General features: G+C 37.2%; 1 protein-coding gene across 1 annotated transcript; it reads right to left on the bottom strand.

Moving 5' to 3' along the window:
- Positions 1–242: 242 nt before the first annotated feature.
- Positions 243–13,989, bottom strand: LOC116717188 (C-Jun-amino-terminal kinase-interacting protein 4). The gene is made up of 28 exons (XM_032558368.1): positions 13,858–13,989; positions 11,992–12,370; positions 11,674–11,868; positions 10,429–10,549; positions 9,472–9,542; positions 8,936–9,000; positions 8,546–8,615; positions 8,011–8,180; positions 7,602–7,858; positions 7,280–7,337; positions 6,795–6,947; positions 6,650–6,692; positions 6,417–6,544; positions 6,236–6,289; positions 5,029–5,169; positions 4,290–4,422; positions 4,085–4,171; positions 3,966–4,013; positions 3,693–3,834; positions 3,508–3,550; positions 3,328–3,408; positions 3,144–3,211; positions 2,910–3,058; positions 2,060–2,231; positions 1,808–1,921; positions 1,638–1,736; positions 1,251–1,340; positions 243–1,168 (listed from the first exon to the last, which is right to left on the bottom strand). The coding sequence occupies exons 2-28, from the start codon at positions 12,088–12,090 to the stop codon at positions 1,050–1,052; spliced, it is 2,970 nt and encodes a 989-aa protein (XP_032414259.1). The 5' UTR covers positions 12,091–12,370; positions 13,858–13,989; the 3' UTR covers positions 243–1,049.
- Between the last annotated feature and the right edge of the window lie 1,308 nt (positions 13,990–15,297).

Here is a 15,297-nt window from a genome sequence, read left to right as displayed (position 1 = left end):
ATAACAATAAAAATCTACATTTAAAGCAGTTGAAAGTCATATTGTAATTTCCGGAGTCACAAATGTTTAGACATGCTTTAGCTGGAAGCCATTATCAGAAATAAATTCTTGAAATATATCACTGTGTGTATCAACAAGTTTTACTTTAACTGACTTGGCCTTTTAAATATATTTTAATTTGTTGATATGAATCTAGATACAGCTTTACACAATAACATAAAAAAATGACCAATGCTGCAAGATTTGATTGAGAACCTATACTTTAGTCTGTCCAATAAAAAAAGGAGGCTTCTGTGATGTTTGCTTAAACTTGTAATGCCACACTAATACTGTACACGACACTTTAAAGAACATCTTTCCCTTATTTTACAAGCACTAAAAAAAATCACATTAAGACATGAAACACTTTGATTCATTAGGCAAACAAGGAAAATAAATAATTTCTTAAAGAGATTCAAGAGAACATTCTACACAGACGCATTTAAAATGTGCAAGTTGCTGCAATTACTCCACTTGGACTTAAGAGGCAGGATTTGATACCTGTCCCAGGACGTAAGACCACACATCAAGTTCCCAGTTTGAATGCAGCGTCAAAAGATTCTGACATGATTGTCTTTATGCTTAAAGAAGAAACAAACCCGCTTCCAGTATGCCAGTAAAGTTATGCAAACAGCAGCCAGATAAACCAAGCTACATGATCCAAGGATGGAGGATCGTTCTTTTGTTCTACTGGAGATCTCAATGTTTGTGAACCTGAATTCATGGCTTGTGCAAAAGTTTATCAGATTAAAAAAAAAAAGTTGATAATTGATGAAAAATACAGACTGAGTATAAAAATCAGATGAAGGCACATAGAAAGACATAATCTAGTCAAACAAACAAGGTACAGGACTTAGAAATATATAAAAAAAGAAAGAAAAAACAAAATCACATCTTAAAGGCTTTTTGTTGCCACAGTGAGATTTCTGTTCAGATCAGTGCACCATTGAGAGGAAACTCTGGTGCTGTAAATGCTTGTTTACATCCAACATGATTCAGGAGATGAACATTCAGAGTGCAGGGTTGGGCACAGAAGGGCTGGGAATCTGCCAGATGATCATGTGACTACGTTCAGACCGCTGGGGCGTCGACTGAGACACATCCGTCGACTCATCGCTTGCGTCGTCTCCTGAAAGGTTCATTTTGTTCAGCATTTATGGAAGCGTTGATTGTACTCCTCACTCATCATTTTGTGTTAAAACTGAACTCACCTATTCGGAAGTTGATGTAGCCCTCTCCTCCACTGAGGATGAGCTGAGCTGTGGTTACATGGCTGCTGCCAGGAGACGTGATCAAACAGCCTGTAAAGACAAGACAGAACGCTCATGAGGTCATTATAAAAAAAATAACATTTACAGACATTAAAAGTGTATTTCTGTCATTAGGTTAGTGAATTTATCACTTATCAGTCTGCAGTTATGGTCTGAAAAGTTGATCAGACCCTGTTCTGCTCATATTCCTGAAAATATAACTAGACTTTAATCTGGTGTCATAATTTTAAAACACTCTACCCATTAAGATTGCAATAAATTGACAACATTTATTTAAAAAAAAAATAAAAACGTACTACATTATAATAACAGCTCTTAATTTCTTACCAGGAGCAGCAATGATGAATCGAACTGCTTGTCTGTGTCCATGATATGACAGCTGGACTGATGTAGTGGAGCAGTATGGGATGGAAATATCCTCTGATGCTGTGGACAATTAGTTTCCTTAATACCAGAGCACATTTCTAATGATATTAAATATAATCATTTTGACATACTTATTGACAGGGGGATAGAGAAAATGGCGCCACCACCAGTGCCCACCCACAGACGGCCAGAGATGATAGAGAGGGAGGAGATCTGGAGAGGTGAGAGCGTCAAGAAGGGCTGACCTGCAACACAAACAGGAATGTGAACAAAAGCAATAAACTAAATGTAGTTGGTCGCAAATTAAAAGAAAACAAACTGATGTCAAATAAATGTAAAACTGAAAGGGTCATGAGAAAAAAAAAAAAACATAGTTTAAGCACCTAATGTTTTAGTGACCAAAGATGTGAAGTCGACTTCCTGCAGCGGTCGCCCAGTAGTCCAGTCAAACAGCCTGATGATTGGGTCAAGTCTGCAGGACGTCCAAACCCCACTTCCTCCAGCACACAGGAAACGGACCTGCTGTTCACTGCGCTCCGATACGGAAAATACTTGCTGGGAAGAAAGATGAGAAATAACGATGGCAAAGACAAATACAGCAAGCTTAAATACATACACACAGAAGTCAGAAGTGCAAAAGTCTTGAATCATCCCTTGTTTCAAAGTTCCTTTTTTGCACTTCGGCTGCTTTTTAAAATCAATATCAGTCCAGTGCTGAACCTGTTTCTGAGGAATCATCTTAGTTATGAGAGTTTTGGATAACGGCCATAGCTAAAATGATTCCTCAGGAACAAGCTCAACACTGAATCAATATTTCTGTAGACTTATCTAATCTTGACAGGAAGCCAAATTAATATTGTGCTGGTGTATTTGAAAATATTTGGAATATGATCCAAACGTGATGAAATGAAGTTCTTCTTGTGAAGCATCAAGTGTGACTTCATTTCTGAACTGCATGATGATGTAAATATTTATTCGAATAAAAAAATATACATACACAGTGCTACAGTCTAAGGATGTCATGCATTGTATATATGAATCTCGAAATGAATAATTAAATCAAACAAGCATAATCCAATTATGTAGATGGTCTCAAATTCAAATAAATAGTGAGGTCCTGGTTTTAAGATGAAGGCCACATTTAAAAAAAAAAAAAAATACACTTAAAAAAAGTTGATACAGGTTTTATAAGACAGTCAGCACCATATAATAGAGAATATTTTTGTTTCTCACCTCTACTTTCTTGTTGTCAGTGTCTATGATATGAACTTTGTTCCAGTATCCAACCCAAAGACGAGCACCTTTTGCGAGGCAGCAGCGAATGGGCTGCAAAGGGTTTACTCCAAGAGGCATCACGGAGTGCGACTGCAGATTCCATCCGTCTGTGGATCCAAGCGCACAATATCTCATCGTTTCTGTCGTTGAACATTAATACCATAAAACATGAGAAACCAATATGCTGATTACCTGAAGTTTGAGAGAAAAATGCCAGAGAACCATCAGCTAAACCAGCAATAACCTGGTTATTGGAGTACCTGTAAAGTTAAGTCAATATAAAGTAGACTATTTTTAGTAAGGGGGCAATATCTGCGGAAATGTTTTTAGAACCCAATATATGCTAATATGTAAACACAGAGCAGACCGTACTCACACTAGTGAATGCACACCCTCTGTGAGACATACTGACTGCACACATCGCCTCCTTCCTGCAGAAGCTGGATGTACTAGAATACTGCAAAACAAAGACAAGAGATGAAGGAAAGGAGCTGTGTATGAGGGTCAAGAAAATGTGTTTCATGTGGAAGAGATCTGCTTTCTCAGCCAATGCTACCTTCCTTCCTGAGTTCCAATCCACACAGTCCCTGCCGAGTTTTCTGACAAAACAAAACCAACCAGAACGTGTCAAAGGAAACGCTGAGTCATTTCCAAGTGATTCCAGCAAAACATTAAATCAATAGAGAAAGTTCATTTAAAAAATAAAACAAAGACGCTGCAGCCATTTAATGCAAGACTGACCTGTGGGGCCTACAGCGCAGATGCAGAGGGCAGGGGCTGTGGGAGGGAGGCTGAACTGATCCAGTACTGTGTTGGACCGTGCTGGGTCAATCACCGTGATTTCACTGCAGGAGGCAGGACCCGAAACAACCCACACAGAACACTGATAGGGCAGGGATGACAGAACGTGGAAACATGAGCAGCATGAGCCGACTTGTGCTTAGGCGGTGTTAATCATGACCGGGTGGAGAGGCGTCATTAGAAGATGACTGGGGATGCATTAAACAGACTTACTGTGGCTTCTCCTGAGATCTCAGGTGTGACTGCAACAGCACAGTTGAGCTGCACAGGAAAAATAAAGTCAGAAGGTAGTTTTACTCCAAAAGGTGTGATGTTAACATTTGTGAGTTTACCTTGGCGGTGGAGTCCCGTTGGTCTAAGAGTCTGAGTTGAACTAAGACAGGCACATCTTTAGGCTCTGGAACAGGCTCACCAGACTCCTGGAGTAATCACATTTAATCCTAATGAATTAGTGCTTGTGTAATTTCCTGCAATTTTTAGCAGAATTAATGGTAGGTAGGTAAGAAGCAAATAGTAAAACAGCAGCCAGAAGAGTACCTGAGTGTTTGCCAGTGGCAAACTCCAGCCATGTATGTGTCGCTTTCCTAGAGTTCCCCAAACATGGGAACGAATTTCTCTGTAGAGTTCCCTCCTCCGGGCACGCGGTGAAACACCAGCAGGAGCAGCAGATCTGGTGAAAAAGGTGTTTTAACCACTTGACATTTAAACAGACTTTATTTGTTAAAAATGTGGAATAATTGCAGTTAGGACACTTCTAAAAGAAAAGTGTTTTTTATACATTCTCTCTACATTCTGTGGTTGATTAAGGCTACAAGAGAGATCAAGACTTTCAGCAGATAACAGGAAGGCTAAACAGATTACAGCAAAGTTGCTGTCAGCCATCTGGAAATCTCTTAGGTAAGCCAAAAATATAAATTTCCAAGAAAATAAACATCCAAGCTTCACTGTGCTAATTGCTAATGTAGGACACTAAAAATACTAATACTAATATTAATACCAATTCAGGCATCATTACATTAGAGGATTATTGTATAAATGAATTTGAAAAAAAAAGAGCAAATATTTTGTCCATCACAATTTAATTAAGTGCTTTATTCCTCTTATAATGTCCATTGCTTGTTCATCAACACAATTTTAAAACTAAAATGTTTAAATTGCACAGGATGTTTAAGATTTTCCTAAAATTTCATGCGAAAGTATAATTTATCTTATTTTCCTCAAGAGTTGACATTCACTGTAAAAAATAAATCAGCTAAGAATAGGAAAAAGTGCTCACTCAGCTTGGGTTTTATTAAATGTTGGTAGCTGTGAAGACCCCTGGGGAGAGCGGCTCAGTGATGAGGAAGCTGGCAGAACCAATGCAGATGTCGGAGCGGGTACCAGAGGCTCCTTGGACAGGCCAAATAAGCGGTTGAATCTGAATAAACAAAAAATATGAACCAGTTGATAAAATTAATAAAACATCAACATCTATTGCCACAATGGTTTCACTTTAGTTCAGGGTTCTCAAACTCCAGTCCTCGAGGGCCGCAGTCCTGCAACTTTTAGATGTGCCTCTGCTGCGCCACACCTGAATAGAATAATTAGGTCATTAGCAAGGCTGGGAGAACTGATCTACACAAGGAGGAGGTCATTAAGCCATTTCATTCCAGGGTTTTGTACCTGTGGCACATCTAAAAGCTGTAGGACAGCGGCCCTCAAGGACTGGAGTTTGAGACCCCTGCAGTTTAGTTGGACTATAAAAGCAACTATGGCAGCAAAGGTTTATTCAACATTTGGTTACAAGTCTGAAAATGAAACCACTCCGTTGTGTTGCTGCTTAAACTACAAAAGATATCTTACGGATGAGTTTACGTAAGTGCGAGTATTTTTTTAATCTATTTTTTTTAAGGATGGCCCTGAATTGACAGAAGACATTTCCCATAAAGCTTTTATGTTACATATGATTTTAGACAAATCGCTCTATAAATAAAAAACAATTTAGTAATATTTGGTAATGCCAAATAATTAGATCGTAAAATAAAATGTTTATGACTAAGAATAAGCCTGGTTGTTTTAACTAAAATAATTATGTTTAAGGTGTGATTTGACTAAAGAGTGTTGTATCAAAACATTGTTTATCAAAAGCGTGTCCCTAAGGTACACACATCATGTATTAAACTGAATATTTTATCTTGTATTCTGAGAAGCATATTTAACATTTTGCCAAAATCAAAGCATGCAGAAAGGCAATGTTTTATTATCGGCATAATTTGTGAGTCTGTCGGGTATTGTAGAATTTCTTTTATTTATATTTCTTTTTTATTACCAGTACACATTTACAGCTTGCTTTAATTACTGACCACACACACAGACATGGGAACAAAGTCTGCTTTGCTATTACAGAGCTCAATTCTTTAACTAAACTGTAATTTATGTGAAGAAAGCTATGGGTAAGAAAAATGTTTAAATAAATAGATAAATAAATAGGTAATTGTACTTACTTTTTCCAAACACTTGATTTTTTGTCCTCTGTAAACTTCTCCACCTTTGTTGCTCTAGAAAAACAAACAATAAAAAAGAATTCAGTGCAAGGGGAAAAAAATCAATATAATACATATGCAAACAGCTTTATGAAATCCTTAAAAAAAGTAAAGAATGAAGAGACAAAAGTACTAAAACTACCTTATCATCTGACTGTGTCTCAGAGCCTCCTGCAGCTCAAACAGACGCTGCTTGTACTGGTTCTTCTCCATAACCACGCGAGCCATTTCAGAGCGAGAAAATGGACGCATGGATGTGGGCAGAGCAGCCTGAAGGGAAGTATGGATTTAATATTTGATTTAAAAAGGTCAGAATTCACAATAGTTACTAAATTCAAAAAACAATTCTTCTTAAAACTGAAATAAATTCCTTACATCAGGATCCTCAGGCTGGCATGTTTCCAGTTCTCTCCGTAGTCTACAACAAGCAGTGATCAAAGAGGATAGGATATATTCAGGTGAAAAGGGGAAAAAATGGCTGTTTTGAAATCAATGAAATATGTAGAAATGCATTCCACACCTCTTGATTTCCTCTTCCTTCTCCTTTAGCCGTCCCTCTACATGCGCCACAGTTTCCTGAAGAGTCGCCACTTCCAGGGTGAGGGCAGAGCGATCGTCGGTCAGCTCAACCACCCGGGATATCAGCGCCTTACGAGCAGCTTCAACTGACTCACTGCAGACAGAATATTTCTATTTTTCCTCCCATACTTTAGAGAAAGAATATGAAAGCAAATTTGATGCTTACAAGACTGCTTAAGAAACCAAAAAATAGGTTTTCTTTTTTTGCTCTAAACATCTGCGAACATGCACCCCTAAGGTTCTTCCTAATGTTTAAATGCTGGTAGAAATATACAGTAAATCTACACACTTCCCTTCTGTTCTGTGTAACTAGTGTATATACAGAAGCAACAAACTCACATGTCAGGAAACCTGAAAATAAACTTTAAAAAAAGAGAACACTAATAGGCAACAGTGAATGAAACCGCATGCAAATGTAAGACTCACTGGAGGACTTTCAGTTCCTCAAACTGGGCAAGAATCTCCTCAAACTGGTCTGCACCGCCTAAACAGAGAAAAAAAGCAGAACTTTTTGTCTAAAAACACTTGTTGGTGATAGCAAGTAGTGGTATGACTTTAATCTGTGTTTTCATGACCAAGACGTAAACAGGAAAAGGAATTTAAAAACTCTTTGTTACTAAGATTGAGCTAATGCCACAATCCCTGTAAAAAACAATATAACTTTTTTGTTAGCTTTATTTATTTCTGTTATCATGAACTCAACAAAAAAATAATAACTGAGGGGAATATCTCAATAGATCTCTCTTACCTCTGATGCTGGCCCCTTGGTCTACACTCTCCAAATAATCTCGACTCAGTTCTGACAGTTCGGAGAATACTGAGTCTGTGTTGCGAAGGTCCCACTCCATGCGGTCATCTTCATCCACCTCTTCTCCTTCCTCCCCGTGCTTCTGGTTCTTTTCCTCCACCTCATCTCCTTTTACTTCTCCCATCTCATCCAAGTTCCTCAACTCGTCCTCCAGTTCATCCGTTAGTGGCTCATCGGTTTTAGATTTGTCAGGGGTGCTGAATGGGAAGTCAAAGCATGAAGAGCCAGATGTTTTCAAAACAAATCAGTAACCTGAAGTGAACTTTGGCTTAGTTAATAATTACAGTCACTCACAAGCTTTCCATGCAAATCTCAGAAGTTTATCAGCCAATTTATGGTTTAGGATTACCTTGCTTTTACACTGCTGTGAAACTGTGTAAGCTCAGGCGTGGAGCTTATTATGCTGGTGACGAACCGATCCGTTGCAGGTTTTGCAGCAGCATCAAACACTTTTTCTTCCTTGGCTTCTAGAGCTTCCAGAGCTGGTGGGCCAGAGTTTGAGTGTGGTCTCTGAAAAATCTGCAAAAAAAACAACAAGAAACACTAATTCAGCTCATAATAATGGAGTAAAACAAAAAGATACTTGGTTTTCAAAATATTTACACCCTTTTTCTTTAACACCCCTAAATAAAGTGAAGCACAACTTGAGAAGTTCCCAAATTAGTAAACCTAGTCACCCTTTGTGTACTTTAGTCTTAGTAAAAATCCAGCAGTTCTCTGGAGGCCTTAGAGGTTTGTTAGAGAACATTACACAACACAGGTGAAGACAAACATTTTAAAACCTTACTGAGCTGGAGTTATTTTGCCAAAAATAAAATGGGTAAAGATTTTACAATCAGACTTGCAGCTGTACTGTAGCTGCCGTTAGAAAAAGTCATACTCACTTTTTCGTTAACACTGGATCTGGATAACACTGGAGATAGAAATTCTGCGTTCTTGGGACGGATGTGGTTTCTAAATCCGAACATGTAGAGTAAAAGTTACAAAAACTTCTTCATAAGTAACAGAAATAATCATCTTATGATTTGTGACTCATTTACAGCATCTACAACCAAACCTAAACATTTACAAGTCTCTTTCCTACTGTTAATATTTTAGAAGGTAAACAGAGACTTTGAAACAGCAGGCTGGTTTGATATTTAGACAAGCTCAATAATCTTGGAACCTTAATGTGGGTCACAAAAAAAAGCTTCCACCATGAATAATTTATAGCTTTCCTGCATAAGAAACTGAGCAGAATAAGTTGAGTTTCAAAAAAGAGAGCTGTAAATAACCTTAAAGGAGAATCCCTTTCAGAGTCCTTCCTTTTCTCCAGAAGTTCTCGATACGAGTTAGTCAACTAAAGGAGAGATAATGAATGACATTAGAAACCACACATACACTTTCTTAACAGGGGATACAAATGGTGCCATGTTAAACTGAACTGAAGGTAAACAAAGTAAACAAAAGAGAAAATTAATATTTTATCAGTATTATTTATCTGGGGCAGAATGTTATTTTGACAACCTAAAATAAAAAATGTGTAACTTTTCTGGTATATAAAATATTAAAAATGATGATCATATAACTTCACAGACATACTTTTATCCTTTATCTTATCCAATTTTATGTCACCATTTGTATCTCTTGTGTATTTCATTTTACTAAAATGTTTAAAAACTGAAACCAGTTCATGTCTGAACAACAATTTGTACAAATTGTCTAATGATCCCTAGGATCTCCATATTGGTATTAAATTTTCGTCTTTAATGGTTGCTTACACACTTCTATTCAGAATTGAGAATATTTGGGCTGCAGAGGAGTATCTGACCTTGTTGTGAGCATTTCTCAGTGTACTCAGCTCTCTAGAAAGATTTGCCTTTTGCTCCTCCAAGGCCACCACTGCAAGGAAACAGAAGACACTGTTAGAATGTCTTTCAAGCCAAAATAAATGGAGATACGGTCTAAATGTGTGATTTACCACTAATTTTCAACCAATTTGCATTTTATCCCTGCAGAGCCACAGAGAAACAGGAGTTCATTCCAGCAGTCATTGGACAACAGGGAAACCGTGCAAACACATGCACACACACCTGAGGGCAATTTAGGCCAATTAAACCAACCTGCATGACTTTGGAAGAAACCAGAGAACTGATAGTGTGTCAGGAGAAGCACAGGAATATTAAAGAAACTGGAGGATGTTCTGTAAAGCCCTAGATGTGATCCTCGTGTCTCAATGATAGGGCAAGGTGAAAAGATGGAAGCCCTTTCTTACCAAAAGCCTCGCAGAAAATGTGCTACACATTATGTGTCGAAACTGACGTTGAACTTTTATCCATAATTCAAAAGAGTATATTTGGTGCAAAAAAACCAACAACACAAAAACACATTTCCCAAAGAGCAACATAACCACAGAGAGGCATAGCGATGGCAGCATCATGCTTTGCAGCTGCTTTTTATATGTTAGAACTGGGTTAGGTGAAGAGAAGTGTGAATAGTTTCAAACATGAGTCACTGTTGGCACAAAACGTTCAAACTTCTGGTAGAAAGCTACAGACGAAGAAGAACCTCAACTTCCCTCCGTCAATGGATGCACAAATCTGTACAAAAAATGTTTCAGTTTTTTCCCTCTGAGCTGCATGAATTATAGATCAATGACTAGCTTAGTCTTTGATTTTTACTACACAAAGACAGAAATTTTTATAGCCTGTGTGGAAATAATAAAACTGATAAACTCTGTAAATAGGAATTTACTTAAATGTATATTCTTTAATCCTCAGAAACTCACATTGATCAGCTTGTTGTCTTGCTTTCTTCTCCAGGTCTCTCTCCCGCAGCTCTCTCTCCTTTTCTCTTCCCCTCATGGCTCGCCTCTCTTGTTCGAATTGATCGTCCAGTTCTAGATATTTCTAAAAGAAACAAATATTTAACAGCTCGGGGATATAGAAAAGTTCATTTTTATGGATTAAATAAATATCTTGTATACAGTTGAATCCAGAAGCTTACCTACACAGAATAAAAAGACACAAGCCTTTTTGTTTCACTGTCTGAACTTAAATCAGACCAAACTTCTCTTGTTTTAGATAAGTTAGCATTAAAAAATGTGTTAATGCCACAACCATGAGAGAAAGAAAATTAGAATTATTTATATCTTAAATAATCTTAAAGATTAGAAGTCTACATGCATTTCTTCAGAATTTGACAGTGTTACCTTTGAACTGACTGACTTGGGTGTTTGTTTCTCAAGCTTCTCACAATAATTTGTTGGAGTTCTGGTCCATTTCTCCAGACAGAACTGGTGGAACTGGGTCAGGCTTGTAGGTCACCTCGTTCTCCCACGCCTTTTCAGATCCGACCACAAATTCTCTCTAGGATTGAAATCAGGTTTTTGTGGTGGCCATGCCAAAACATTGACTTTATTGTCCTTAAGCCACTTTATAATCACATAGTTGCAAACTATGCTTAAGGTTAGCCCTTTAGTTACTGAGTGGCCTCAGTAACTTTCAGCCCATGTTAGTACAGGACATGTTTCACTGTGCAAAATGACACCATCTTACCAGATTGAGCCAGAATCTTCACAAAGTCATAAGATTTTCTTCTGGGGGAGATTTGCACATCTCAGACTAAAACACTTGACTTTCCCATCATATCAAAGAAGAAAGAATTGTGTTTCAGATGTAGCCTCCAGTCAACTCGGAGATAGTAATCATTCTGTATGTAAACTTATTTTTTAGATATTATTAAATAAATCGGACATATTCTTTCCTTCATTATTGTAGCATCTAGCAAATAGAAATAATTTTAGTGATCCTAACTGATCTAAAACAAGAGAAGCGTGGTCTGATTTAACTTCATACAGTGAGACAAAAAAAGTAAATCTGTCTTTTTATTCAGTGTATAAACTTCTGGCTTTAGCTGTATGTACATTTTATGCAAGTTGGTGGTAATCTGTAGCAGTTTAAAATGCTACACGCCTTTGCCAGGAATCAGGACACTAAATCAATCTGCTACTTAATGCTGGATCAGTTCTCACCTCCTGACTTTCCTTCCTCAGCGCTTTCTCTGCTTGGTATCTCTCCAGCAGCTCCTCTCGCTCAGCTTTCTCCCTTTCTGCCTCCTCCTCCCTTTCTCTCAGCTGGGCCTTGCAGTTAGCCAGCCCCTCCAAGACCCACACGAATGTGGGCACCAGGGACTCCACCACTCCTTCACCATGAGTCTCAATGACATTCTATGGAAGGGTAAAGCAGCAGAAAGAGAGTCCAGGTGTTTCACCATATCCAAATAATATTTTACTCACATTTACACTGATAAGAAAAAAAAAGTACTCAGAGGAAGAAAAAAAAATACTTACTTGTAGTTCTGCATAAAGTTTTCCTGCCTCCTCACTCACAATGTTTGGATCCAGCTCCACCTCCCCCGTTCCACACAGCACTTTCTCGCTGTAGTCCATCGGCGTTTTAGTTTTTGAAATTCGGTATAATTTACTACAAAAACGTCCTCCAAACTTGAGGCAAACAGTAATTTCTTACAATCCTGTGACAAACATGCTGGAGTGGACTTCCTTCCCAACTAATATAACTAGTCTAGCTAGCTCTCTGACATTTCTGTTAACACTGGCACCACCCATTTTTCACTGCATTAAGTTTGTTTGCAGACCAGTAAATGGAGCATCCTCTCAGAGGCCTGCCAACAAACTCTGCATGATGACTGAATGAGTTTCAGATCCCATCCTGAAAAAACAAAAAACATAAAGTGATTAGTACTTTTCTTTATATTATAACTTGTAAATAATAAGTCTCTTTAGTTTCATGGCCATCAGACAGTCAGAATGCTTGTAATTTACTACCATTTTAATTTCTATTTTACTTTACTATGTAAATATCTGAGTGCTGTTTGGTAAAATAAATTACAGCAATTTTTCAAACAATATTATTAGAGATGATCAGTGAAGTATTGTCTTTTACAAAGCAAGAGAACATGCAAACTCCACGCATAAAGATTTCAGGCTGGGATTCGAACCCAGGACCTTCTTTATGCAAGGCAATGGTGTCGTCCTCACAGCAGGTCTCTCAAAGGAATTATGGGTTCATCAGGGGTCCTAATCTTTCATGGTTCATGAGAGTCTGCTGGTATACCGAGACTAGCCCCAAAATCTGAGAGGACGTAGCATGTAGTCTTCAAAAATATATTAGCAGCGTGTTTAATTATGCCTGAGAATTTAGCTTTTCTTGCATTTATTTTCATAATTTAACAAATATACCAAACAACACAGAGAAATAAACTGATATACCTTGCTTAAAGTATATAGCGACAAAATGGGTGGGTTTGAACTGAGAAAAATGATGGCGCTGAAGGTGTTGGGAAACTGAGGACTTGCTATTTACTGTTGAATTATACAGCAAACCTGGCAAGCAAGGGCATGATGGACAGCCTGAGCAATAATTTGTGTTACTTTTTTTAATTAACACATTCATCCTTATTATTATTATTCCTTATAACATTTATGACAGAAATATACTATACACTAGCTTCTTTGAGAGCATTTAATTTTGTAGAGGTCATGTAAAGCACTGACTGTAGAACATGAGAAATTGATCCTCTTTAAGCTGAGGATCTACTGCATGCCAAGTTGTTAGCCAGTAGATCTGATTAGACGTGGTTTTTCATGGATTCAGAAATTAATTGATGCAAAGGATAAAATATTTTAAAAGCCAATATTCCTTAAATAGATTCATGAATATAGGCAATTACATTTTGAGTTTAATGTTGAGAAAGATGAAGGATTCATGCAGTTTTGAATTAAAACTGAGTAGTATAACTAAAAAAAAAGACAGAAATCATTTTAAAAAACATAAACGTAAATCAACCAACGAATGGGATTTGTGTAACTATAAATACCCAAACCAATTATCCTGACTTCTTCTGTGAAATATAGCCACAAACAAATTTCAGAACTTTATAAGATTAATTTTAAATGGAAATAGGTTAGCAACAGGTTGTATCCAGCAAAAGACTCGTGTTATTAACATTAGTTATTAAAATAAGAGCATAAATAAGTCCAGTCTGGATGTCTTATGTCTTGCCAGCCTGTATAAATAAATAAAGTGACTGACAGTGGACACCTTGAAGACCGTTGGCAGCAAGTTTACAAAGTTGTCAGTTGGCCAGAAAACTAGCCGTGTGGCTAGCATGCTCAGCCGTGTAGCAACAAACTTACCTCCACCGACGATTCTGGGCTGATTTTTACTCTACAACCGAATATCACTCAGCTGTTTCGTGCTTTTTCGTCGGAGACGATATCAATTACTGAAACCAGTTTAAAGAAGGAGGTTGTTGTCCAATTTTTGACGTGCACAGACATGTCTTCTGACTGTCCAATCAGAGCCCCGATATTGTGGACAGTATCCAATGAAATTGGAAAAGGGGCGGGACATGTGTAGTTTTGTTTTCGGAAAGAAAAAAAAAAGGTTCCCTGAAACTTGAACGATGACACGTGACTTGAGGAGGTTACAGCGAGTTGTCAGGTGATCCTGGTGAAACCTTTCCAAGCCTCATACCTTCTGAAATACCTTACATGTATGAGAATAAACGAGTTGTCCCGTGTCAGCTGATTAGAGCAGCTTGTTGAATTGGAAAATGTTGGGACTGAGAACGGCGCTGGTGGAAATATTCAGGTGTAAGCAATTTTGAATGTCTGAGTGTTATTTCTGCAAAAGCTTCAACATTACAATACACTTAAAGTCTCCATAAAACAATTTAGCAAAAGATATATTACTATAGATATAGAATGTGAAGAAACATTCACTGCAAATTAGAAGATGACGTTTGTTTTTCCTCCAGCAGGGGGCGATACCAACACATTCTTTATCTGACCGTCTCCTTGCTGCATGTAACTTCTAACTTCTGCTTTTTACCATGATATAACATAACGATAAGAAATTCATTCTATAGAAGTATTATCTTTATATTGTTTTAACAATTATTTTCCTTTCAAAGAGAAAGTCAGAAGGTCATATAACTGTTTCTAATTAAAGATTTGTTTTTTTTAGAGACAAATATGGTGCTAAATATGTTATCTTGACTTTAATATGCAAACTTTTTACAGGAAGAATTTACTTAATTAAACAAAGTTTTACTACTGTTAATTATATTTACCGATAAGCTGATAATTAGATTTTTGTTTTAAAATTCAATCATCATCATTGATTAGATGTACAGACCCACAGACCATTTGCCTATCTCAGTCCTGTGGGATTACTGTGCATTGCTCCAAATCGCCAAATTCAAACCCATCCACATAAGTTCTTTAAGTAGTGCTAAGGTTAAGAATTTAAACATCACAATCTACATATTAAATGAATGCTAAAGACCACACTTATACCTTCATTCCAACATTTTACTTACATTATTTGTACATGCTGTGATAAATTCATACTGTACATTAAACATTACATTAAAACATCTTCATTCTTCTTTTCTCTCTATACTGATACATAAGCTTTTGCATTGTACTGCTTTTCTTAAAAATTTTTAACTAATGATTAAAAATGTGCAACTCAGAAAAAAATATTCTATAAAACTTTATAAGCCTAAAGATAATGAGGTATAAAAAAGAACATTGTTTTAGACAGACAAAGAAAAATCTTAAAGCAAATGT

The sequence above is a fragment of the Xiphophorus hellerii genome, chromosome 3 (genome assembly GCF_003331165.1).
Source record: "Xiphophorus hellerii strain 12219 chromosome 3, Xiphophorus_hellerii-4.1, whole genome shotgun sequence".
Classification (NCBI taxonomy): Eukaryota; Metazoa; Chordata; class Actinopteri; order Cyprinodontiformes; family Poeciliidae; genus Xiphophorus; species Xiphophorus hellerii.
Note: the sequence above shows the minus strand (reverse complement) of the source record. Positions and strands in the feature narration are given on the sequence as shown.